The 23,607-nt window shown below is 51.0% G+C and overlaps 1 protein-coding gene across 3 annotated transcripts in view; it reads right to left on the bottom strand.

The window, feature by feature from the left end:
* ECE1 (endothelin converting enzyme 1) overlaps positions 1-23,607 on the bottom strand; it is a 110,572-nt gene that overhangs the window by 10,303 nt on the left and 76,662 nt on the right. For all 3 annotated transcript variants that reach the window (XM_058304192.2, XM_058304190.2, XM_058304191.1), the window contains exons 6-13: positions 21,483-21,629; positions 20,038-20,103; positions 18,822-19,013; positions 8,732-8,874; positions 7,143-7,257; positions 3,958-4,068; positions 1,857-1,955; positions 1,292-1,369 (exon numbers count right to left, since the gene is read on the bottom strand). In XM_058304192.2, the coding sequence (XP_058160175.1) occupies positions 1,292-1,369; positions 1,857-1,955; positions 3,958-4,068; positions 7,143-7,257; positions 8,732-8,874; positions 18,822-19,013; positions 20,038-20,103; positions 21,483-21,629 (951 nt within the window). The remainder of the gene's footprint in view (positions 1-1,291; positions 1,370-1,856; positions 1,956-3,957; positions 4,069-7,142; positions 7,258-8,731; positions 8,875-18,821; positions 19,014-20,037; positions 20,104-21,482; positions 21,630-23,607) is intronic.

Raw genomic sequence — 23,607 nt, 5'->3', positions numbered from 1 at the left:
CACCAACTCTCTTCAAGGACAGATTACGGCTTTCAGCTAAGGGCTACGTGACAGTGTCCCGGGGCTGCAGGAGGACCCCGCAGTGGTGCTTGGGCCTTAGGCAAGAAATAGCTCCAGCATTGTCCAACAGAACTTCTAGAAATGATGGAGATAACCTGTGTTTGTGCTGTGGTAGGCACTAGCCACGTGTGAACACTGAGCATTTCAAATGTGGCTAGTGCTACAAAGGAACTCAATTTTTAATTTAATTTTAATCCATGAAAATACAAATTAATAGCGATTTGTTTCGGAGCTAGAATCCTGGGTAGCACAGATCTAATATGTCAAGCTGGGATCCACCTCCTTCTCTGACATGTCCAGGGCCAGGCATTACCCCATGCCATCTTCACCACTCAGCCCAGCCTTTTGGCTCCTGACAGTTGCAAAGTTCTCCCTTAGATCCATTCTAGATCTTTCCAGCTTTACATCAGGGCTCTGGTAAAACACAGGGTGATCTGGGACAGGACTCTGACTCTGGGTTGTCCAGGGCTCCAGGCCTCTGCCTGGGCCGTCTCCAGGAGCACCTGGGCCTCATATCATGACATCTGGGGTGTCTTCAATTATTCTCAAGGGAAAAGGCTGCACAATGAGTTCCATAGTCTCAAAGGTAGTTCTAATGTTCTTAGGTTTTAAATATAACCATCATGAGAGGTTATAATTTCAAAAATGCTGGAACTGACAAATTTCAATCATAAGGAGACATAAATCTTTATCTCTTGGTACAGAAGCACAATCCAGTTAAAGGCGCGATGAGCCAGAGTTCTAACCAGCAGGGCTGTGTCGACCGCCCTCGTTGCCTAAATTAAGCTTAAAGGTACTTTTGGGAAATATGTTTTCTCTCTCCCATCAGTATTTCAAGATCAAAATCAGAGGTCCAAGTTTCTTTGGGGAGTTGAAGGAGGAGCCCATGGATATGAGGCAATTCTGGGGGGCAGGGGAGGAAGGGTTCCATTCTTTACCCTGTCCCCTGATGTTTTAGGAATGCCAATTCCCTCCGCGCCTCTTAGGATCTGTGGCCTCCCTCTGCATCATTTCCTCCTCAGGTGGAGCTGACGTTCCAGCAGGGCGCTTGGCATGTATTTTGGTGTTGACTGCCAGGCAATGCCCGATGCATCCCTAAACCCCACACCACGATCACCTCTCCATGTCTCAGCAGCCCTGGTGCCGCCAGCATACCATCAGCACCCAGCTCTGCCTCTGCCCTCCCTCGGGGATGCTGGGGGGTGCCAGGGGGTGGGTGGAAGCCACTCACGTCATTGAACACTTTGTCCAGCTCCTTGGGGTCCATGATAAAGTTGGGGTAGCCTATCATGTTGTAGATTGCATCTGCCTGGACAGGAGAGAGAAGAGGTCGGTGAGCACGGGGCGATGCTGGCCAGGCCGGCCTCAGCTCTATGCGCGCCCAGCTCAGCGTCAGGGTCAAGGGAGGCAGGGCAGGTTCCCTGGCCGCAGGGCAGACAGCTCTTCTTGGACAGATCCCGCTCTAGGCTCACTTCTGTCCTCCTTTGGGTCTCTGCTTAAGTGTCACTTCCCGAAGGGAGCCTTCCCTAAGTACCACCCATGGAGCACCAGGTCCCTCGCTCTCCGTCAGACACATCACCTCCTGCGCTTGCCCCTTGCACGCCTTCACCGTTTGTTCTTATACTTTCATTTGTGTGGTCACGTGCTGAAGGCTGTCCCTCCACCCTGCTGGACGGTCTGGCCCCTGCAGTGTCTGTGCTGTCCTCCCCCGATGGAAGCAGCCCCTCCTCCCTCCTCTCCTCCCCCCGGGGCTGTCGGAAGCCCCAGGGACCCTGCAAGCGCCTGGCACGCCCCACCTTTTCCTTGGCTGATTTCCGAGTGTCCTCATCCATCCACTTTAGGGTGCTCAGGCTTTCCTCAAATGCCTTCTTGATCTCCAAGATTATCTCGCTGGCCTGAGGAGACAGAGGCTACACCAGTCAGGCCTGGGCACTGGGCTCGCCTAAACACAACAGGCACCCCCTGCAGAGGGATTCCGTGGGGGCGGAGGTTAAACTCAGCGCTGGGCTGAAAGCCTCAGGCTCTCTGGTCCTGGGCTAAGGAGAGCCACAGCCATGCTCTCCTGGGAACACTGCTGTCCTGCAAGACAAAAATGCATTTCTACATAGGGTTTTTGGTCAGACAAGTGCAGGACAAGCTTCAGGAAAGTTAGCAAAGTCTCTTCACTGTAGGGCTTCTCAGAGCCTTTATCTTTTTTTTTTTTTTAAGATTTATTTTTTATTTTTCTCCCCTTGCCCCCCTCCCCAGTGTCTGCTCTCTGCATCCATTTGCTGTGTGTTCTTCTGTGTCCACTTGCATTCTTGCCAGTAGCACTGGGAATCTGTGTCTCTTTGTTGCGTCATCGTGCTGTGTCAGCTCTCTGTGTGCGCAGTGTCACTCCTGGGCAGGCTGCACTCTTTTTCGCATGGGGTGGCTCTCCTTATGGGGCGCACTCCTTGCACGTGGGGCTCCCCTATGTGGGGGACACCCCTGTGTGGCACGACACTCCTTGTACGCATCAGCACTGTGTGTGCGCCGACTTACCACACAGATTTTCGCCCACATGGTGGGCAGACACTCTATCAGTTGACCCAAATCTGCTTCCCTCTCAGAGCCTTTAATATGGTAACATGCACACAGTAATCCTTTTGGAGAGGGTTGGAATATATAGCCTTTCTCAAACTTTTTAAAATTTTTCATTCTCCCTGCCTTGCATCTTGCTTGTTGTCTGCTCTCTGTCTCCATTCGCTGTACGTTCTTCTGTGTGTCTGTATTTATTTCCCTCCCCCGCTTGCGGCTTGCTTGTTATTTGCTCTCTGTGTCCATTTGCTGCGTGCTCTTTTGTGTTTTCACTTGTCTCCCTGTTTATTGCGTCACCTTGCTGAGTCGGCTCTCTGTGGTGCTTGCGGGCCGGGTGGCACTCTGCAGCACTTGTGGGCCAGAAGCTCTCCGCAGTGTGGGCAAGCCTGACTTCACAAGGAGGCCCTGGAACGTGAACCCAGGGCCTCCCATATGGTAGATGGGAGCCCAACTGATTGAGCCACAGCCGCTTCCCCTTTCCCATACTTTCTGACCCACAGAGCTCTCTCTTGGATGTGACGGGCTTTAAAATCTAGAGAACCTGTGTTACGAGAAGCAGTTTCAGAAATGTCAAGCTCAGGCTAGCAATGAATGGCTGTGCTCTCAGGCAGACCCAGAGGCAGAAGAGAAGGTCAAGGATTCTCGGGAAGGGGAAGGTGGGGTCATGCAGGAGAGAACAGAAAGGCTGGTATCCACAGACCTCCACTTGGCTTCTGCCTCAGCTGCCTTAATTTTGAGTTTCAGTTTGCTAATCTGAACCTGCAGATCATACCTCCATCACTAACAATATTAGTAACAATTACAAAGGTAACAGAATGGCTACCATTTACTGGGCCCTTATTTTGGGCCAGGCACTCCGCTAAGCCCTTTACTTATAGCATCTCACGTAATCTCCCCCTGAGGATGGCTGTCCCGCCTGTATGTTATAAATGAGGTGAGAATACCATCCCAAGGCACCCGGCTGGCAAGTCCTGGAGGAGGCCCTTCGCCCAGGCCTGGTGGTCTTCACGGCATTTAGTCCTGAAGTTCTGCTGCCACACTAGAGCAAACCTGCCACCCGCAGAGAAAGAAAAATGTTACCTCCCCGGGCTGGAGCTGCTGCCCACATGCTCTCATGGAGTCTCACGGTACCCCCTGGAGGTGGAGATGCCTCTGATAAACTTGAATGCTGTCTGAAGGTTAAATAAAGACAAAGTGCCTGTCACTGGGTCACAGGAGCTCTGGGCAGTAACTCACAGTATCTGAGGCTTAGGAACACAGGACCTTCGCGCTAGGGTTGGATGCTGGTGGCCTCTGGCCTGGAGGACCAGAGTGGGTGGTCAGGTCAACTTGACTTACTTGGCTTTTGCTGTCCTCGGCAAAGGTCGCTTTGACAAACATGGGGCCCAGGGCAAAGCCCAGGTTGTTTTCCGTGTCACTCACGCAGAACTTCCAGCGAGGAAGACAGGTCTGGAAAACACAAGGGGAAGGAAGGGGTTCCTTGGCTCTCTTCTTTTCCCCAGCTGCTTTCTCTCTGGGAGGTAGCACCATGTGGGGCCCATGCTTCCTTCCAGAACTTCAGGGGCACCTTTTCTCATCCTGTGGAAGTTATTTTAGGCCCTGGACCAAGAGGTCATGGGAAATCCCTCAGCACCAGCATCTACTATTTCCTGAGAGCCGCGCTCTGGGATCAGACGTCACAAACGGAATCTCACTGAACCATCCAAACGATCCTGAGAGGCAGTCATCAGGGAATGCTCGACAGGGAAGAAACAGAAACGCAGAGAGAGGAAGCTGCCGGCCCAGAGCCCCACGGCGAGTGAGGGGTGCTGCTGGGACCAGAGCACAGGTGTCTGATTCCAAACCGCTGTGCCGCTGCCCCTCTGCCACCCTGCCTCTTGGAGGACTCTGGGCAAGTCACCTCGTCCAGCCCCGAGAAACAGGAGAACGTTTCCAGAAGGCCAGGGGTCAAGAGCATTTTACAGCCTCCCGGAGAAAGGGCAGTCACTGCAGGATTCCACGTGGTCTCACACCAGGTCCCGGGAGCCCGCAGGACAACGCCACCGGGATGGGAAACAGCCCCTGCGGCGGCGCGGCTTTGGGGAGCAGGCCCTGCTGAGCACGGGGGCTCCCTAGGTCAGGTGTCCCTCCACAGGACAGAGTCTGAAAGGCCACACGTGGTGGCCCTGCTCATGTAACTCGGTTGTGCTGCAGAGGAAGCTGGTACCTTCTCCACCCTGAAGAAGTGATAAAAACCACCTCGGCTCAGGCAGAAACAACACAAATGTTCACCGACAGGCAGGTGGAGAAACAAAATGTGGTATTTTCATACAATAGCATACAGCTTGGCAACGAAAAGGGAGGAATCACATACATTCACGGAGCAGAAGAAGCCAGAGGAAAGAGCGCAGACTGATTCCTCTGACAGGAAGTTCTAGAACGGGTGGAAACCTAAGCTACTGGTCACAGAAGTCAGATCTGTGCTGCCTCTGGGGCGTGGGAGGTGGAGTGACCGGAAAGGGGCATGAGCGAACTTTCTGCTGGATAAGCGGGTGACAGAAAAGTTTTCTATTTTGATTGGAGTGGTGCTTACAAAGGTGAGTTCATTTGTTAAAATGGACTGAATGGCACTTCATGTGTTCTGTACATTTTATTGCAGGTCAATCATACTTTTGTCAAAAAATTCTTCCAAGTAAGGAAGAAACAGAGGAAGGGAAAAAGGGAGGGAAGCAGGAAATGAGGGAGGGAAGGAGGAAGGAAGGAAGAGAGTGGTTTCCACTCTGGCCTTCTCTAAGTTCTTATAAGCTTTTTTTTAAGCTTTCCCAACCACGTGTCCCTGTGGACACCTGCCTGCTTTCTGTCCCCTTCCCCCCACGCCCCGCTGTGTAGCCCACACTGGACAAGAGGGGCTGCACCTGGCCATGGCCGAGGCCGGCCGTGCCCGAGGTCATGACTAGGGGGATGCTGACTTCCAGGCTCTGCGCAGGCTGTAGGCTGTGGGGGCTGAGTCGGGGCCGCTTCTTCTTCCTTGTGATCGCGGGAGCGTCTCTGGATCAACCCACCCAGCGTGCGCGCATTCATCAGTTCACATCTCCAGCCTTCTCTGAGCCCTGACTGTGCAAGGTCTTGGGAATCTACAGAACTGGCCCAAGATTGAGATGCCCAGAACATCTCGTGAGAGACGCACATCCTCACAGTAACACCCGCAGGGAGGGTGGGAACCGTCGGCTGTGTGCCGGGCCCTAGCCAGAGGGTCTGCAGGCATCCCCCAGCACGAGCCTCCTAAGGACCCTCCACCACAGGTGCTCTTGAGGCTCTCTCTACAGATGGGGGCACTGAGGCACAGAGAGGGTCAACACAGCAGGAAGGGGCTGAGGTGGGATTTGAACCCAGCCGGGTGCATTGCCTACAGATAATGAAGTGCCTGGGAGTGCTACAGGATGATGAGCCCCAGGATAAACTGCCAGCCTTAGCTGGCTCTGCACCCTCTTATGGATTCCAGGAGAGAACACTGGGGTCCGGCCCTCTGGGGGGGGTCTGCTGGGGTCTTTACTATCTGCTATGGGGAGTGGCCAGAGGCCATGCCCGGGGTGGCCTTGGCTGTGCCAGGTGGGCTGGGCAGCCCCAGCCTCTACTCCTCTGTACCTGGGACCCCTCTCAGGTGCCCTCAGGGACCCTGGCTTGGGGTATCCCAACATCACACGAGGACCAATCAGGTCCACCTGCCTCCCTCAGCAGACGAGAGCTCCTGGGGGCACAGGTTCGCCTCACTCCTCTCAGTATCCCTATTCTGGGATCAGAGAGCCTGGCAATGGGCAAGTGTTCAATGGATGACCACTCATTGGCCAGATGAATGAAAGGGTGACTGTCACTTCCTTGGGGAGAAGGTGGAAGTGGCTGGGGAGCTTTTGGCCAGGGTGGCCAGGGGGGGCCTCTGAAAGAACAGACCCTCAGGGGTCATGAGGGCACTGAGGGAGGTGGAGACTGCTTGGTCAGGGATGTGGGACTTCTGCTACCCAAGAAAGCCTGGGGGCTGGCTCTGGCCTGAGGGGTTCCCCAGACTATACATTGGGAAGAGGAGAATAATAATAAATAACTAGAATAATAACTGCAAACACTTACATAATGCTTACCATGGGATGGGGACTAGTCCTTAGTATTACTGGGGGTTGTTCCAAAAAATGGGGATAAACAGCAACCACCTCACAGGGCCATGAGGATTAAACGAGCTATACAAGGACGGCATTTATCATCATCATCATCATCATTGCCAGGGAGCCAGAAGGGAGAGAAGGAAGAAGTACCTTTTGCCATGAATTAGCTATTACTTACATCTCCCCTGTAGGATGGTATCACCTCCTCCCGGCAGCCTTTGGCGGGCTTAGGTACCCTCTGTGCTCCTGTGGGGCCCTGGGCAAGGCCCCTAAGGTGGCCCTCCTTAGTCTCTTCTGGCGTGGGGGAGGGGCATGGGGTAGTGCCGGCCCAGGGCCCGGTATGCAGTCGGTGCTCCCCACATGGATGGGAACACACAGGGGCAGGCTCACCTTCTTGGTCCCATACATGACTTCCATGAACTTCTCGTCTGCGTCCTGAAAGCGCTGATCAAGGAAGGAACTTGTTTTTCTCACCAAGTTCCAGATCATGTAGTTGTTCAGCACGCTGGGGCAGGAAGAGCAACAAGAGGGCTCAGAAAGGAATTCCAGAAAGGCAGGAATTGCTGCAGCACTTCCCCCGCTGACCCCTAGGGGGCTCTCAAGCTCAGCTTTCTGGCCCCAGGCTCCAGCCCCAGCAGCCTGCTAACTGCTCCTCCTAAGCACTTGGAAAGCAATCTCTTCCAGGGAAGAGCCTGGCTCTTCTACTGTTGAAAACGCCTCCATGTCTAGTGCACGACCTATATACTGCAGGCACTCAGTAAATGCTTGTTGCTTAGCTGCTTTTTGTCTGGAAGCTGTGCAGCAGCATGGAGGCTCACCCTGGGTGTGTGTGCTATGGGGTGGGAGTGGGGAAGAGGCTGCCATGGTGGAAGCACAGGAAGGCAGCGAGTTACTGCTTGATGGGTATAAAGTTCCTGCTGGAGGCGATGAAAAAGTTTTGGAAATGGTTAGTGGGGATGGTTGCAAAATGTGAATGTAATCAGTGCCACTGATTTGTATGTAGTTGAACCACTTCAAAAATGGTTAAAATGGCAAATTTTATCTTAGATATACTTTACCCCAGTAAAGTAAAGGGGGAAAAAAAGAATAGGAGGGGCAGGAATGGAAACTTGGGCCAGTCAGACCAGGTGTTCAAGGCAAACTCTGCAGCTTTCTGCCATCGTTGCAAAGACGTCGCCTTAGCATAATGGTGATGTTCAGGGCAAATACCAAGCCTCAGACTGGCTCATCTAAGTGTCCAACAACAGGGGAGGGTGAGGGAACCAGTGTATTTACACGAGGGAGTGCTATGCAGCCATGAAAAATGATGTTTGCTAGAACGTGGGGTGGCATGCAACAATGTTTATGATAGAGGGTGAGGGAAAAGCAGGCTGTGCATCTACTCACAGTGATGGAAAACACAGAATGAGGTATAAAGAAATCTGTGTCCTCTGTCACAATGCTCTCTCTCCACATAAGCACCCACACAAAGGTGCTGTTCCCAAAGATCAGCTGTAGTTTTTGGGGTAGCTTTACTTTTTTTTTTTCTAATTTCAAAATATCTTTAAAATTTTAAAAGTACTATAAATATCAACTAATTAATAGTTATTATTGTTATATATGATAACAATATTATAATGTATATATTAAAAGTTATTATCGAGTCCCAGTATGTGTCTGGTGCTGTATTAAAATACTTCTTATGGATTATTTCATTTAACCCTTACTGCAGCCCTCCATGGTAGGTGCTATTTGTCTCCCTATTTTATAGATGAGGAAATAGAGCCTGAGCAGGTTAAAAGACTTGCCCAAGGCTACAAAGCTGGAAGCAGAGGAGCTGGGATTTGAACCTGCGCCGGTAACCATGATGCCTTCCTGCCTCTCATAACAGCCAATCCCAGGTCCCACTTTCCTGAGTCAGGTTTTCACCACCCACCCTACCCCATCCATCCTGCCTGAGAAAGAAGGGGGCAGCAGTTGTGCTGCCGAGGACCCCTTACCACTTGTCGGTGCTGTTGATGAGGGTGGAGATCTGCTCGAGGTACTCTTTGTCATAGACCACAATAGGCTCCGAGTCATTGATCTCCACGGGGTAGAAGATGGTGTTGAGGAAGGGCAGCCAGCTGATGGCGGGCGCCAAGGCCTGGAAGGAATCAGGACAGTGTGACTCTGGCTGGGCTGTTGGTCCTCCCAGCCCAGGTTTCCAGCATGTTCTTCTGAAGAACAGAGACTGGCTGACTTTCATAGACAGAATTCTACAGGAGTCAAAATCCAAACTTGAACTTGAAATGGAACAAGGTGGCCTAAGAGGAGATCCAACAACAGAGGTGGCAGCAGCTTCCCTTCTCAAAGCCCCTCCTATGTATCGGGCGCCACTTCAAATGACTCCCACCTAATCTCTCATTTGGTCCTCACGGCAGCCTAGGCAGTGGGAACTAGCACCCCTACATCACCGAGGAGAAGACTGGGCTTCAGACAGGCCTGGAATGGTTAAGTGTGTAGAATCTGGAGTCAGGGTTTGTATTCCAGCTAATCTTGAGTAAGTTAATGAACCCCTCTGTAAATGGGCATCATCGTAATAATATAACCCACCTGTGGAGGCTTGGAGTTATGTAACCCAGGAAAGCATATCTTAATTTTAATCCATACCTGGGGGTGGGGACCCATTGTAAACAGGATCTTTCGATGGGTTATTTCAGTTAAGGTGTGACCTAAATGAACTGGGATGGGTCTTAATCCTGTTACTGGAGTGTTTTGTAAGCGGAATGACGTTCAAACACAGTGAGAAGGCCACAGGAAGAAGCTGGAAGTCAACTGGAACCCAGAGACGTGAGGAGAGGCCACCATGTGCACTGCCATGTGACAGAAAAGCCAAGGACCAAGGAGGGCCGGCAGCCGGCCCCACGCCACAATCTTCTGGGAGAGAGCATCGCCTTGATGTCGGACTTCTCCTAGCCTCAAATCCCCACTGTTTAAGTCAACCTGGGAAACCAAAACAGCACCTCAGAGGGTTCCTGTGAGGATCACATGAGTTAACACTGTCTCTCCTGCTCAATGTGTGCACCTCTGTAACATCAATGAATTCATACACAACTGGTAAATTCAAGAAGGTTAGCAATGTATCAAAAGGTTACATACTGTATGATTCTGCTTACATGACATTTTTTAAAAATTAAAAAACATAAGGACAAAACAAATCAGTGGTTGCCTGGGAGAGGCTGGCTACAAGGGAGCACTGATTGAAAACTTCGGGGTGATGGAAATGTTCTATAATGATGCTGTTGCTTACATGGCTGTTTATATCTGACAAAACCCATTGACATTTACACAAGAGTCTGAATTTAATATGGAAATTATATTTCAACCAATCTGACTTTAAAAAAAGAATGAGAGCAGCACAGTGTGCCAACTGCATTGGTCCATAGGTGATTTTTCCCAGGCAAGGGGATCTGGAATAGCAGGAGAATCACAAGCTTCAGCAAGAAGGAAAGGCGCTCAGCTCAGCTGATGCACAGAGGAACGCTGGCAGCTCTATTTTAAGAAAATTTAAATGAGCACCTGCATCTAGGGTTCCATCCTCACAGAGACACTCTCCCAGCTGTACATAATCAGCTCACAGCAGACCACTTCCTCCTTCGTCATATCCACTTTTCCCAGCAGGATCTCAGTGCCCACCAGCCAGCGTTTCCATTTCCCCTCAGGCACCTCCAGCCATGCTGAGCTATCTCCCAAGGTTCCCCGGACTGTTTTGTTAAGAGTTCTGATTACAGAGTTGCACAGCTTTTGAATGATCTGCTCTAGGCCCCATTTCCTCCACGCCTCCTGTTAGTTTTGGTATGAAACTTTAAAGAATGCAAGGTTTTTCAGCACTACCTACTCTGTGCTACAGCAAAAATACCTGACATGTCGATCACTTAGAACCGTACCTGGTATTCAGTAAGCATTCAGGCTATGTTAGCTATTAAAATCGTTGCTCAAGGTTTCCCAAGGATGGCTCTGGCTCTCTCTGATTCCAAGATGTCCAAGAATATAATTTAGCTTGTGCTCACATGGTCCAGAACCTTAAAAATCTGCACGTAACAAGATACAGCCGAGATGCAGCCCAATCAACATGGCAGAGTGAGACGCTTCAGGGCTCTATCCTCTCACAGAGGCTATCAGCAAAAACTGCTTGAGATACCTTTCTCAAAGCTCCTGGAAACACTTAAAGGACTTCAGTAGAGAAAAAGGTGACCTAAAAGCACAGGATCTTGAGGTGCCCTGGCTGGGCCTCTCCCACCCCTCACCAGCTCGACGCAGAGCTGGCCCGTGCTTCCAGAGCGGATCTCTGGTCTCAGTTCTGGAGGGAGCGTGCACTCCGCTTCCTTGTACACACACTGTGTCTGACCCAACCTGCCTGGTGGTGGCCTGAGGGACTCATTTGTCCCAAACTTGCCCTGCATGAAGAAGGTGGCTCCCAGGGCAATGCAGACAGCAGTCAAGTCATGTTGCCTGGGGCTCGGGATGGCTGGTTGAAGTGCAGCGCCCGAGACTGAGGAAACTGTTTTAGGGAAGAGGGGACAGTCAGAACCATGTAATTGGGGCTACATGGACAGGCCCAAGACAAACCACACAAGTGCAGGAAGGAGTAAGGCCTTGAGTTTTGGCCTCGAGCTAGTCTCTAAACTCATCGTAAGGATATGCCCTGAAGGAGCACATTTGCACCAGCAAATCTGCAAAGACTGGGAAAGATATTTCCTTTTTTCTTTTGTTAGCTTCTGGCCTTCAAGAAATGTAGTGTTAAGAAGTATCTTAGGGAAGCGGATTTGGCTCAACGGATAGAGCGTTCACCTACCAAAAGGGAGGTCCAGGGTTCAAAACCAGGGCCTCCTGACCCATGTGGTGAGCTGGCCCATGTACAGTGCTGATGCACTCAAGGAGTGCCGTGCCACGCAGGGGTGTCCTCCGCATAAGGGAGCCCTACACTCAAGGAGTGTGCCCCGTAAAGAGAGCCGCCAGAGTGAAAAAAGTGCAGCCTGCCCAGGAGTGACACTGCACACACAGAGAGCCGAAGCAGCAAGATGATGCAACAAAAAGAGACAGAGATTCCCGGTGCCGCTGACAAGAATATAATCAGACACAGAAGAACATACAGAGAATGAACACAGAGAGCAGACAACTAGGGGGTGGGGGAGGGCAGAGAAAGTAAAAAAAAGAAATGTCTTAACACTACAGACAACAAGCTAAAGGAACACATGACTCAAAGTCTAAATTCCAGAGATTGCACATTAAAATATCAAAATGTCCAGATCTCAATCAAAGGTTACAAAACATGCAAAGAAACAGGAAACAATGTTCCAGGCAAAGAAGAAAATTAAAGCATTAAAAACCACCAATGAGGAAGACCAGACCTGGGACATACCAGGTAAAGACTTTAAGGAAAAATGGACTTAAATATGCTCAAAATATGTTCAAAGGACTAAAGGAAAACATGGACAAAGATCCAAAGGTCAGGAAAGTGAAAGATGAACACAAAGAGAATATCAATAGAGAGTTGGAAATTATGCAAAGGAACCAAACAGAGCTGAAGGCCATATAACAGAAATTAAAGACTAAGGGGCCTGTGGGACACCACCAAGCATAGCAGTATGTTCTTTGTGGGAGTCCCAGAAGGAGAAGAAAGAGAGAAAGGGCCAGAGAGAAGATGGAAAGAAAAATGGCTGAAAACTTCCCAAATTTAATGAAAGACATGAATACACACATCCCAGCCACTCAACAAATTCCTAACAGGATAAATCCAAATATACCCACACTGCAGCACATTATAATCAAACTGTTGAATGCAAAAGATAGAGAGAGAATTCTGAAAGCCACAAGGGAGAGGCAACATGTCACATGTAAGGGAGCTTCAATAAGATTGTCATTTCTCATTGGAAACCTCATTGGAGGCAAGAAAGCAATGGAAAGACATATTTAAAGTGCTGAAAGCATAAAACTGCCAACCAAGAATTCTGTATCTGGCAAAACTGCCTTTCAAAAATGTTTGATAAAGATGGCTATTATAATGGAAAAAAAATGTTTGAGAGATTAAGACATTGCTAGATAAACAAAAGCTGGGGGAATCTGTCACCACTAGAGCAGCCTTACAAGAGATGTAAAAGGGAAAGGACAACAGATAATAGATTGAAGCTGCATGAAGCAATAAACATCTCTGGCGAGGGTAGAAATACGAGTAAATATAAATATCAGTGCTACTGTATTTTTTGGTTTATAACTCCACTTTTTACATCCTACAGGATCTAAAAGGCAAACACATAAAATATAATAAGAGGGAAGCAGTTGTGGCTCAACTGTTAAAGCGTCTGCCTACCATATGGAGGGTCCAGGGTTCGATACCCAGGGCCTCCTGAACCGTGTTCTGGGCTGGCCCATGCACAGTGCTGCCGTGTGCAATGAGTGCTGTGCCATGCAGGGTTGTCCCTTGCATAGGGGTGCCCCACATGCAAGGAGTGCACTCCTGCAAGGAGAGCCACCCTGCATGAAAAAAGCACAGCCTGCCCAGGAGTGGCACTGCACACACAGAGAGCTGATGTTGCAAGATGACCCAACAAAAAAAGCGACTCAGTTTCCCAGTGCCACATGATAAGAATGCAAGCAGACACAGAAGAACACACAGCGAATGGACAGAGAGAACAGACAATGGGGAGAGAAATAAATTTTAAAAATCTTTAAAAAAAAAATGTAATGAGACATCAGTGGTTTTGGACTCAAAATGTATAAACATGCAATTTTTTATAAGAACCACACGGGGGTGGGGGGAGGTGTATAGGAATATAGTTTGTGTAGACCATTGAAGTTAAGGTGGTATTTAAGCAAACGAGATTGTTACAGATTTAGGGTAAGAAATTTAAGCCCCATGGTAATTAAAAGAAAATATCAGAGAATATGGAAGCTCATAGAAACAGAAATTAGAATTCAGGTTGCTGGGAGCAAGAGGAAAGGGGAGTTAAAACGTAAGGAGTGCAAGGTTTCTTTTTGGGGAGACGAAAATGTTTTAGTAATGCAAGACGGTGAGGGGACTGTGACATTGTGAATGTGAGTAATCCTACTTCATGCTATGCTTGGGAGGGGTTGAGATGGCAAAGTTTATGCTGTATATATGTTCTGACAATTAAATAAATAATAAGGAGCAACTGAAGAGACAGTGACAATTAAATGCAATGTAATATGTTATCCCTAACAAGGAAAGAGAAATGGCCCAAAAGGACATTATTGGGTTGGGATATATGAAAAAAAGTGGAATATAGACTGTAAGCTTTACATCACTGTTAAACTTCTTGGACTTGATTACTGCACCTATGGTGGCTTCATTAGTGAATATCCTTGTTCTTAGGAAGTATATATGGTAGTATTATGTGCTCAAGAGGCATGAATATATATAATCTACACTCAAGTGTTCAGAAAATGGATTGATAAATGGATGGATCATTAGAATGATATGGCAGGGAAGCGGACTTGGCCCAGTGGTTGGGGCATCCGTCTGCCACATGGGAGGTCCGCGGTTCAAACCCCGGGCCTCCTTGATCCGTGTGGAGCTGGACCATGTGCAGTGCTGATGCGCGCAAGGATTGCCATGCCACGCAGGAGTGTCCCCTGCATAGGGGAGCCCCATGTGCAAGGAGTGTGCCCCGTAAGGAGAGCTGCCCAGCGTGAAAGAAAGTGCAGCCTGCCCAAGAATGGGGCTGCACACACGGAGGGCTGACACAACAAGATGACGCAACAAAAAAAAAACACAGATTCCCAAGCCGCTGACAACAACAGAAGTGGACAAAGAAGAACACGCAGCAAATAGACACAAAAGAACAGACGGGCGGGGCGGGGGGGGGGCAGAAATAAAAATAAATAAATAAAAATAAAAAAAAAGAATGATATGGCAAATGTGGCAATATGGTAAAATTGGCAATCTGGGTAACAGTTGGGATGGAGGGGAGGTGTATGTTGGAGTTCTTTGTATTGAGTTTGTATTATTTTTATAACTGTCCTATAAGTTTGAAAGTGTTTTTTAAAAAAAATTTTTAAAAGTGCCTTGAAGGAAGTGGGGGCCTTCAAATAGGAAGAGCAATCAGTAACCTGTGGGTAAATGCCTTGGCAGCCCTCAGCAAGAGGCAGCCATGAAGGTCCCCACGTAACAAACGCTGATTTGACGGATGAGCGAAGGCACGCAGCTACTGCACGTTTAAAAAGACAGCTCAGGGGAAGCGGACATGGCTCAACTGATAGTGTGTCCGCCCTACAATATGGAGGGTCCAGGGTTTGATCCCCAGGGCCTCCTGACCCGTGTGATGAGCTGGCCCATGCGCAGTGCTGCCACGTGCAAGGAGTGCCGTGCCACATAGGGGCGCCCTCACGTAGGGGTGCCCCACACTAAGGAGTGCGCCCTACAAGGTGAGCTGCCCTGCTTGAAGAAAGCACAGCCCGCCCAGGAGTGGCGCTGCACACACGGAGAACTGACGCAGCAAGATGACGCAACAAAAAAAGAGACACAGTTTCCCACTGCTGCCTGACAATGCAAGTGGACGCAGAAGAACACACAGCGAATAGACAGAGAGCAGACAACGGGGGGAAGGGGAGAGAAATAAATAAAAAATAAATCTTAAAAAAAAAAGAAAAAAAAAAGACAGCTCAGCTGCAAGGAGGGGAACAAGGACCTCAAAGGACAGGATGAGCCTGTGAGGCAGCGGCTCCCACAGGCCATGGAGTGCTGGGGTGGGGGAAGCCCCAGTTTGTATCATGTGTGGGTAAATATTCCCACCATGGCCAAGGCAAACGCTCATGTGATGTCTCTGAACCAGAGTTGGGAAGGTTCTGGCACCCCCCTACTAGAAACCCTACCAACCTGCTGGAGAGAACCCTGGCTTGGACTGGGAAGACCTGAAGACTCTACCATGAGTCAGCTCTGGGACCCTGAGCCACCTTCTATCCTTTCTTTAAAATGGGGACCAACACCCCATCCCACCCCGCCCCAGAGCTGGCTGTTCTGTGCCTTGCAGGGAAACAGTTTGCTCAGTAAAACTGACTGTCCTTTCTCCCCATCTTGTCTTCTCCACCTCTTCCTGGCAGGGCACCCTCAGGCAGGTAATCTCTGCCAGGCCTCCTTAACACTTCAGTGGCTGCAAAACTTAAAGGGGACACCACCGTTAGAGGTACCTGGCTGCAGGATGTGATAGTAAAGATCCCTGGGAAATGGATAGGTCTACAAAATGTCATTGTTCATACAATTAACAAGAGCTTCATCAACAGCAACTTACAGCATCAACTGTAAGTCCCGGTACACTGAACACAAGCATTCTCCTCCGGGGTGTCCTGTGCAGGTAAATCCCCTCAACTCTGAGAGAGAGAGATGTGTGTTGAGCACCAAGATTTTCACATTTTCAATCTTATTGCTTTAGTGAGCTCCTAGCTTAAACATATGTACCTAGGTCCCTCTCCATGGGCAGCGGGGAGACAGCTTTTTCAGTTGACCAGAACATTCCACTGGTGACTCAGACCCTCTAGGGGCACACCAATGAACTCTATTTTCCATATCCATAGCCAAAAGCCACTGCTGGTCACTGATCAACCAACTCAAGCAGGCTTGAAAATCTAAGGCTTGAAGTTGGAGAGAAAAGGAGGCTGCTTTGTGCTTTATCTCATGTAGAGTAACAGAAGTACAGGATAGGGTTTATTCCCAAATAGCCTTCGGTGTGGATGGTCCAAAAAAGAAATGGGAAGGCCCTCAGGCTTCAGAGAAGCAACAGAACAATGTGTGCTTCATGGCTCTGAATCCAGTCCTGCTAGGGGCTAGCTTAGCCTAGAACCACTCTGCACCAGGGCTAGCCTGGAACCACACCGTGAAGGCTAGAGCCTTCCATCACTTGGAACACAGGAAGAAAACCAAACTTCCAGACACCAAGGAACAATTAGGCATCCTCTGTGCCAAGGTGGAATGAATCAGATTAATTTAGTGCCAGGGACCTGATCTGACATGGACAATAACAAAGGGATGATAATTATAATAGCATGTTATGTTTGTATCGAACACGTCAGTTTACGAAATGGAAACTCATCTTTTGCCTCATCCTATCTTCTTGCAACAGGCCAGGACACCAGGTTGCAGGGACTTCTTTAAATGGTAGGCATATTCTTTTTCTATTTGCATGTGCCCATTTCTTCTGGGAGACTGCACAGTTTTCAACTTGTTCTCAAAGGACTCTGACTTACAAGTTAAGAACCACTGCTCCTTTGGAGGGCAGGGTCTACATCTCATTTGTCTCTGTGCCCTGCCACATAGCAGGGGTTTGTTAAGTGGATGAATGAGCAAAGCCCCATTCTACAAGGAAGGAAACCAAGGATCAGAGGCGGGTTATGTGACTTGCCCAAGGTCACACAGCTTGTGGTGGAGCTGGGCTGGAGTTGTCTTCCGACTCCAAGCCCAGTGCTCATACCACCCCAGGCCGCTGCCTCTGCTAATATGCTTCCCACTCTGGCAGCTGCACAGCTGGGAGGGAGCACAGGCATTTCCTTTCAGAGCAAGAGCAATGGTGACAGGACACCTGGGGGTAGAACTTGCTGGCCACGTGGGGCTGCTCAGGACTACTTGCCTTCTCTGCCACTCTTGGGATAGACAGATGGCATCACAGCCACTGTGGGCGGCTGAGGGGCTGCTGGCAGCCTGCTTGGGCTGAGAAGTGGACAGCTGGGACAAACCAAACTACTGTTGCACAAACAGCATCTGCCTCGACCTCCTGGCCTCAGAGGGGAAAAACAGTGCCAGATGGTGCCCGACACAGGCTGCAATCTCCATAACAACCCATTCAGCACCACACGCCTGATGCCAACTTTCTCAGGGGGCCCAAAGGGCAGCTGGCACCCAGCAGGAAGCCAGGTTCTCTTGCCCACATGCCCAGGCCCTTACATGGGCTGTCCCTGACCTTGGAATGCCCAGTCCACCTGGCTAATGCCCACCCACCTGACAGGCTCACCTTCCCTGACCTCCCAGCCACTGGCTCCCAATGCCTTGCTTCTTTTTCCCAAGCATTTGGCAGTGAGATGGGGACTGCTTCCTACTTGGTGTCCCCCACTCACCTGGGAGTCTAGGCCTTTCAACTATATCCCCCAAAATCAGATGGAGAAATGGAGGAAGAAAAAAGAGTAGGGATCTTCCTGACCGAGGCAGGAAAGGAACCACATTCTAATGGAAGGGCAGAATGTGGCTGGTCATAAAGCAGAGAAGACTGAAGACATTTCCAGTGGCGGCCCAGCACACAGTGGCCTTGTCATCCTCCCCAGGGGAGAAGCAAGGCCTAGCCAAGCATTTCTGGGTGACCCCAGAGGGCGAAGCCACCCCTGCTAATTCCTTTGGGGCCCCTGGGACTGTGGACATGGCTGGCCACCAACCCCTGATGAAGAAGGAACTGGCAGGCCACCAACTCATGTCCCTCAGATCCCATGCAGCCACCAGGGGTGGCCAGTGGCAGATGCTGACTTCAGAGGGACATGAGCATCTCAGAGAGCCAAACCCACTGCCTTGGCTGGAGAGAGCCCAGGAGTGGATGAGCCCAAGTTATAGAAAGCAGTGCAGTGCTGACTGCCAGCTACACCTGCACGACAGTGCCAGCGGAGGTGTCTAAGAGCACAGACATCAGCAAGCCAAGCCCAAGTCCAGTTCCCAACTCCTCTGCCACTTCGAAGCCTCGAGGTCTTGACCTATCACTTCCCCACCCGCTTAGAAAAGGGAGGTGATGGCAGAATGCACACCTCACATTTACTAAGTGTTACTGCAAGCCAGGCTCAATGTGCTTGGCGCTCAGGAGGCTGGAAATGCCTACTCAGCGAGAGCTGCTACCATCAGGATCACTGAGTCTTCCTGGGGACATACAGAAAGGCGGCTTGGTGTAGGGCAAGAGACCAGCTGCCAAGTCCCTCACCAGGTAACCTGATCGCTCTGGGTCTAGGCTGTCCACCTGAAGACAGGGGACACCAGCCATCCCCAATTCAGAGGGTTCTTGCCGGTGCCCTATGTCCTGAAGCCCCAGGGCTTCCGAGCCTGTGTGCCGGGAGAGCCAAAGTTACCTGCAGCTCGGCCGCCGTCACCTTGTGGTAGATGAGCTCCTCGTCGCGGCGCTTCTCCTGGGGGATGGTGATGTTGGCCAGCGCCGTCTCAAAGTCCAGGATCTGCTGCATCTGGGGCCGGATGGTGTCCTCATCACCCCCGCCCAGCAGCTTCCCCAGCTGGACCATGTAGTTCAGGTATCCGGTCAGCACCTGGGGGACCAGGCACCCCCACACTGTCAGTGGCTGCCAGCTGCTGCCCAGGGCAGGGAGGGAAGCACCCAGCAAGCCCGCCCGGAGGCACGGCTTAAAGAATGATGTTGGCTCTACCCCTCTCCACCGGCTCCCCGCAGCCCTCAGGGTAAAGCCCAAATGGTCTCCGCCAACCTGGCCCACACTTGCCACATGAAAAGTCACCAACGTGGCCATAGCTCAGTTCTTGGAAGGCAGCTTTTCTGAACCGCACCATGTCCCTGGCACTGAACTAGGTCCCTGGGTTAATTTTTCTCATGATCATCTTTGCTTATCACAGCTTGTAGTCACATATTTAATTTGGTGGTTAGTTAACTCACGTCTGTCTCCGCTTGGAGACTTGCTGCTCCCGTGGGGTCTTGCTCCCACCACATCCCGCACAAGTCATTTAGCAGACACTTGAACGATACAAGTGGGTGGGATAATAAAGGCAGCGCTGGGCGAGCCTCAGCCGAGGTCTCCCGGGGGGTGTCGTGAGAGGCGGGGAGGGGGAAGGGAAAGCCTTGGGCTCTGGAGTCAGCAGGTTCAGGTCTGAACCCCAGCCCCACCACTCACTGGCTGTGTGGCCCTGAGCAGGTCACTCAGGATCTCTGAGCCTTATTCCCTCCTCCGTAAAAGGCAAGGTAAAAATAATACCCATTTGCCAGGTGAGGTGAATGAAGCTCAGAGAAGTGAAGTGTCTGCAGGGTTTTTGGGAGATTCAAGGTGATGCACATAAAGGGTCTAGACCCACAAATGGTGGTGGCCGTCACTGCCACTTCTCTCCAGGGACAAATGACATCTGCTGCCTGCCCTTGCCATGATGCCTGAGGGTGACACAGTCAGCCCAGGGGTCTCTCCCCTGCCAGGGACTGCCTGCCACCATCAGGAAAGTGACACCTCCTGCTCCTCCAGCATCAGGGACCCTGGTGGGGTTGGACACAAAGCGGGTGCAGGAGGTGGGGTGGGCTGGGGTCGGGAGCCACCCTCTGAGGGGTGCACTCACCTTCTCGTTTTTGGTTTTGTTCAGGTAATAGTCCCTCGAGGGTAAGCCCAAGCCAGACTGGTCCACCTGGAGAGGAGGGTAGGAGTGAGGGATCCCTGGAGCACACGCACGCCGTGCAGCCTCCGTCTGCCCGGGGGACCCCTGCCATGTGGCCCACCCAGGGAGGGGACAGACACATTTGGGGCTGCATTCCTACCACAGGGATTCTGGGTCCTCCTTAAGGGCTGGACAGTTACCCTATTTTTTATTTTTTTAAGATTTATTTTATTTTTCCCCCCGCTCCCCATTGTCTGCTCTCTGTGTCCATTTGCTGTGTGTTTTTCTGTGTCCACTTGCATTATCCGGCAGCACTGGAAAACTGCATCTCTTTTGTTGTCTTGCTGTGTCAGCTCTGCCTGTGTGCGGCGCCACTCCTGGGCGGGCTGTGTTTTTTTCATGTGGGGTGGCTCCCTTGGGGGGCACACTCCTTGCACATGGGATACCCCTACGTGGGGGCACTCCTGTGTGGCACGGCACTCCTTGTGCAGCAGCCCTGAGCGTGGGCCAGCTCACCACACGCGTCAGGAGGCCCTGGGTATCGAACCCTGGACCCTTCATATGGTAGGCAGATGTTCTGTCAGTTGAGCCACGTCTGCTTCCCAAGTTACCCTCTTTCATTCCCTAGCAGGTATGGTGGGTAAGAGCCCCTCACAAGCTGAGTGGCCTTGGTCAAGTATCTTAATCTCTGATCCTCGGGTTTCGCATCTGAACAATAGAGGAAATAAAACCTAACCCTTAGGGCTGGAATGAGGACTCAAGGACACAGTGCCAATAACAGCTGGCTGAGCACTGGGGGGCGGGGGGCTTGGGTGCCAATTCTGTAGCCCATGGCCACACCAGGGCATACTTAAGGCAGGGGTTATTATAGCTCATTTGAAAGATGAGGAAACTGTAGCTCAGCATGTTGAAGTACTTGCCAAGGTCACACAGTGAGCTGGGCCTTCACGACCCAGCCTGGGTTTTGTCCATCTGCACCTGAGGGTGGGGTAACCCCGAGCTGAGCTCCCCTGGATGTACCAATCCTCCATCGAGGGAAGCCTCCAGCAGGAAGAGATGGACTCAAAACCATGCCAGACAGAGGCCAGAGGCTGAGGCAGAGGGCCAGGAGGTGCCCCGGGGTGCCCAGGTGTTGACGTCACACCTGAATCCCGCAGCTTCACCTGCTGCCGCAGTGATCCCACCACCCATGCAGCAGCCTGACCTCAGCAGTGTCCACCTGCGGCTTCTTTTGTAACTTCCTGGCTGTAAGACTCTCCCATTTGGTGGCCTCCTGCTGCCCAGGGCCAGCCTATCCTCACCCTGGAGTTTGCCAAACTCAGGATGGGCCATGATGTTTTAAAAGTCAAAGGACAAAAAGCCGACAAAGGGTCACGGGTGTGCCTCCCCTTGGGGCTCCGTGGGCTCACCTGGATCACGTTGCTGTTGGAGTTCTTGGAGTCGGCGCTGACGTAGACCGAGAAGAAGGGGGAGGTGCGGTAGTGGGCGGTGACCACCTGCAGGATGTCCTGGAAATTGTCCTTGTCCCAGGGACCTGTGATGTTCCAGCCCCCAAGCTGTGAAGAGGGAGGAGTCACCGGGAAGGATGAGGTGGCAGGAGGCCTGGGGAAAAGCTCTGTTCTGGAGACCTAAGCACGAATTCCAATTCTGCAGCTGCTGTGCTGTGACCCTGTACCAGGCATCACCAGACAAGTCAGTGAAAGGGGTAGGGGGCATTAGGGGTTTCTGGCCAGGAGCCAAGGTCCACGGGTGGAGAGCAGCCACTTATCCTAGACGAGAGAACCGTGGTCCATGTGTTGGCTGCTGGCTGGGGACTGGGGGCAGGCCTGGGAAGGAGGCGTTTCCCTGGCCGCGGGCTACTTTTTGAATGCTGCGCTTTGTGAATGGCATGCCTATTAAAGCACACACTCAGGGAAGTGAGGATCAGAACCACCGTGCCACACCCCTTCATGCCCTCTAGGATGGCTGCTAGTGAAAAAAACAAAAACCAAGTGCTGGTGAGGATGCAGAGAAATAGGAACTCCTGTGCAGTGCTGGTGGGAATGGAAGACGGTGCAGCTGGTGTGGAAAACAGTTTGGCGGGTCCTCGAAAAGGTAAACAGAATTATCAAAAGGACACAGAATTATCCACTCTTAGGTATGCACCCCAAAGACTTGAAAGCAGGGACCCAAACAGATACTTGCACACTAATGTTCCCTGCAGCATCGTTCACTGTGGTCTAGCCGCACAACGGGCTGTTACTCTGCAGTATAAAGGCATGATGTTCTGACCCATGCTACAACATGGATGAACCTTGTAAACATTATGCTAGTGAATCAAGCCAGACACAAAGGGATAAATATTGTATGAATCCACTTTTATGACATATCTAGACAGAGCAAATCCATAGAGACAAAAAAGATCAGAGGTTACCAGGGGCGGGGCTGGGTGGGTGGGGAGGGATGGGGAGTAACTGCTGATTGGGTAAGGAATTTCTGTTTTGGGTGATGGGACATTTTGGAAATAGTGGTGATTATGAAAGGAAATAGTACTTCTCTGAATTGCACTTACAAATAGACAAGATAGAAAGTTTTTATGTTATATATTTGTTACCACAACTGGGAAAAAGTACTAGTAGGGAAATCTATAAAAATCTAAAGTAGATTAGTGTCTGCTAGAGGCAGGGGGTTCCTGCTGGGGTAGGGTGATAGCTAAAGGGTACAGGGTTTCTTTTGGAGTGATAAAATTGACTATGGTGATGACTGCACATATCTGTGAATATACTAAAAACCACTGGATTGTACACTTCAAATGGGAGAATTATATGGTATGTAAGTTATAACTCAATAAAGCTGTTCAAAATAAATTCAGTTGTGCCTATTGCAAGAATGACTCCATGATTTAAAAAAAAACAATAGTTGACAGGCTATGGCCTACTCTAGTTTCTCTGAGATTTGGGATTTTAAAAATCTTCTCAGTCATCTCTCTGCCTTGGACACATGGTCAATCCATCTCCGCCACGCTGGCACCTGGGCTCTGGGCCAGAAAGGAGGGACTGGTTGAATCCCCAGAGCCTTCGGCTGCCACCCCCTGCTGCGGGCCTTCCCCAGGCCGGGCTGGATGCAGGGCCCGCGAGGGAGTGGGAGCACCAGGCGGCCAGGAACCTGCCTCGGCCGCCCCGTCCGTCTGGGCCAGGCCACCCCCCTTGGCATCCTCCCAAGGCGGCCTGGGGGGTCCTGACTCATCCCCTACTCAGGAGGAAGGGGAGGCTGCTGGGCCAGGAGGGTCACCCTCACGGGGAGGGCTCGGGTCCTGGTCCAAGACGCTGCCTGTCCTTCTGGAACCTGCACACACCCCCCTCCACGTTCATTAACACAGCCTCGGAGGAGAAGGAAGCAGCGACACAGCAACATTTCCTGGTAAATAGGGCCCTGGTCCCACACACAGATGCACAGACAGACACACAGACATGACAGACACTCATGACAGATGCTGGCACACATCCCCACACAAATAGACACAGAGGCCTTCACCCACACAGAGCCATGCAAACG

Source organism: Dasypus novemcinctus, chromosome 9 (genome assembly GCF_030445035.2).
Source record: "Dasypus novemcinctus isolate mDasNov1 chromosome 9, mDasNov1.1.hap2, whole genome shotgun sequence".
Classification (NCBI taxonomy): Eukaryota; Metazoa; Chordata; class Mammalia; order Cingulata; family Dasypodidae; genus Dasypus; species Dasypus novemcinctus.
This window is presented reverse-complemented; position numbering and strand designations above follow the sequence as displayed.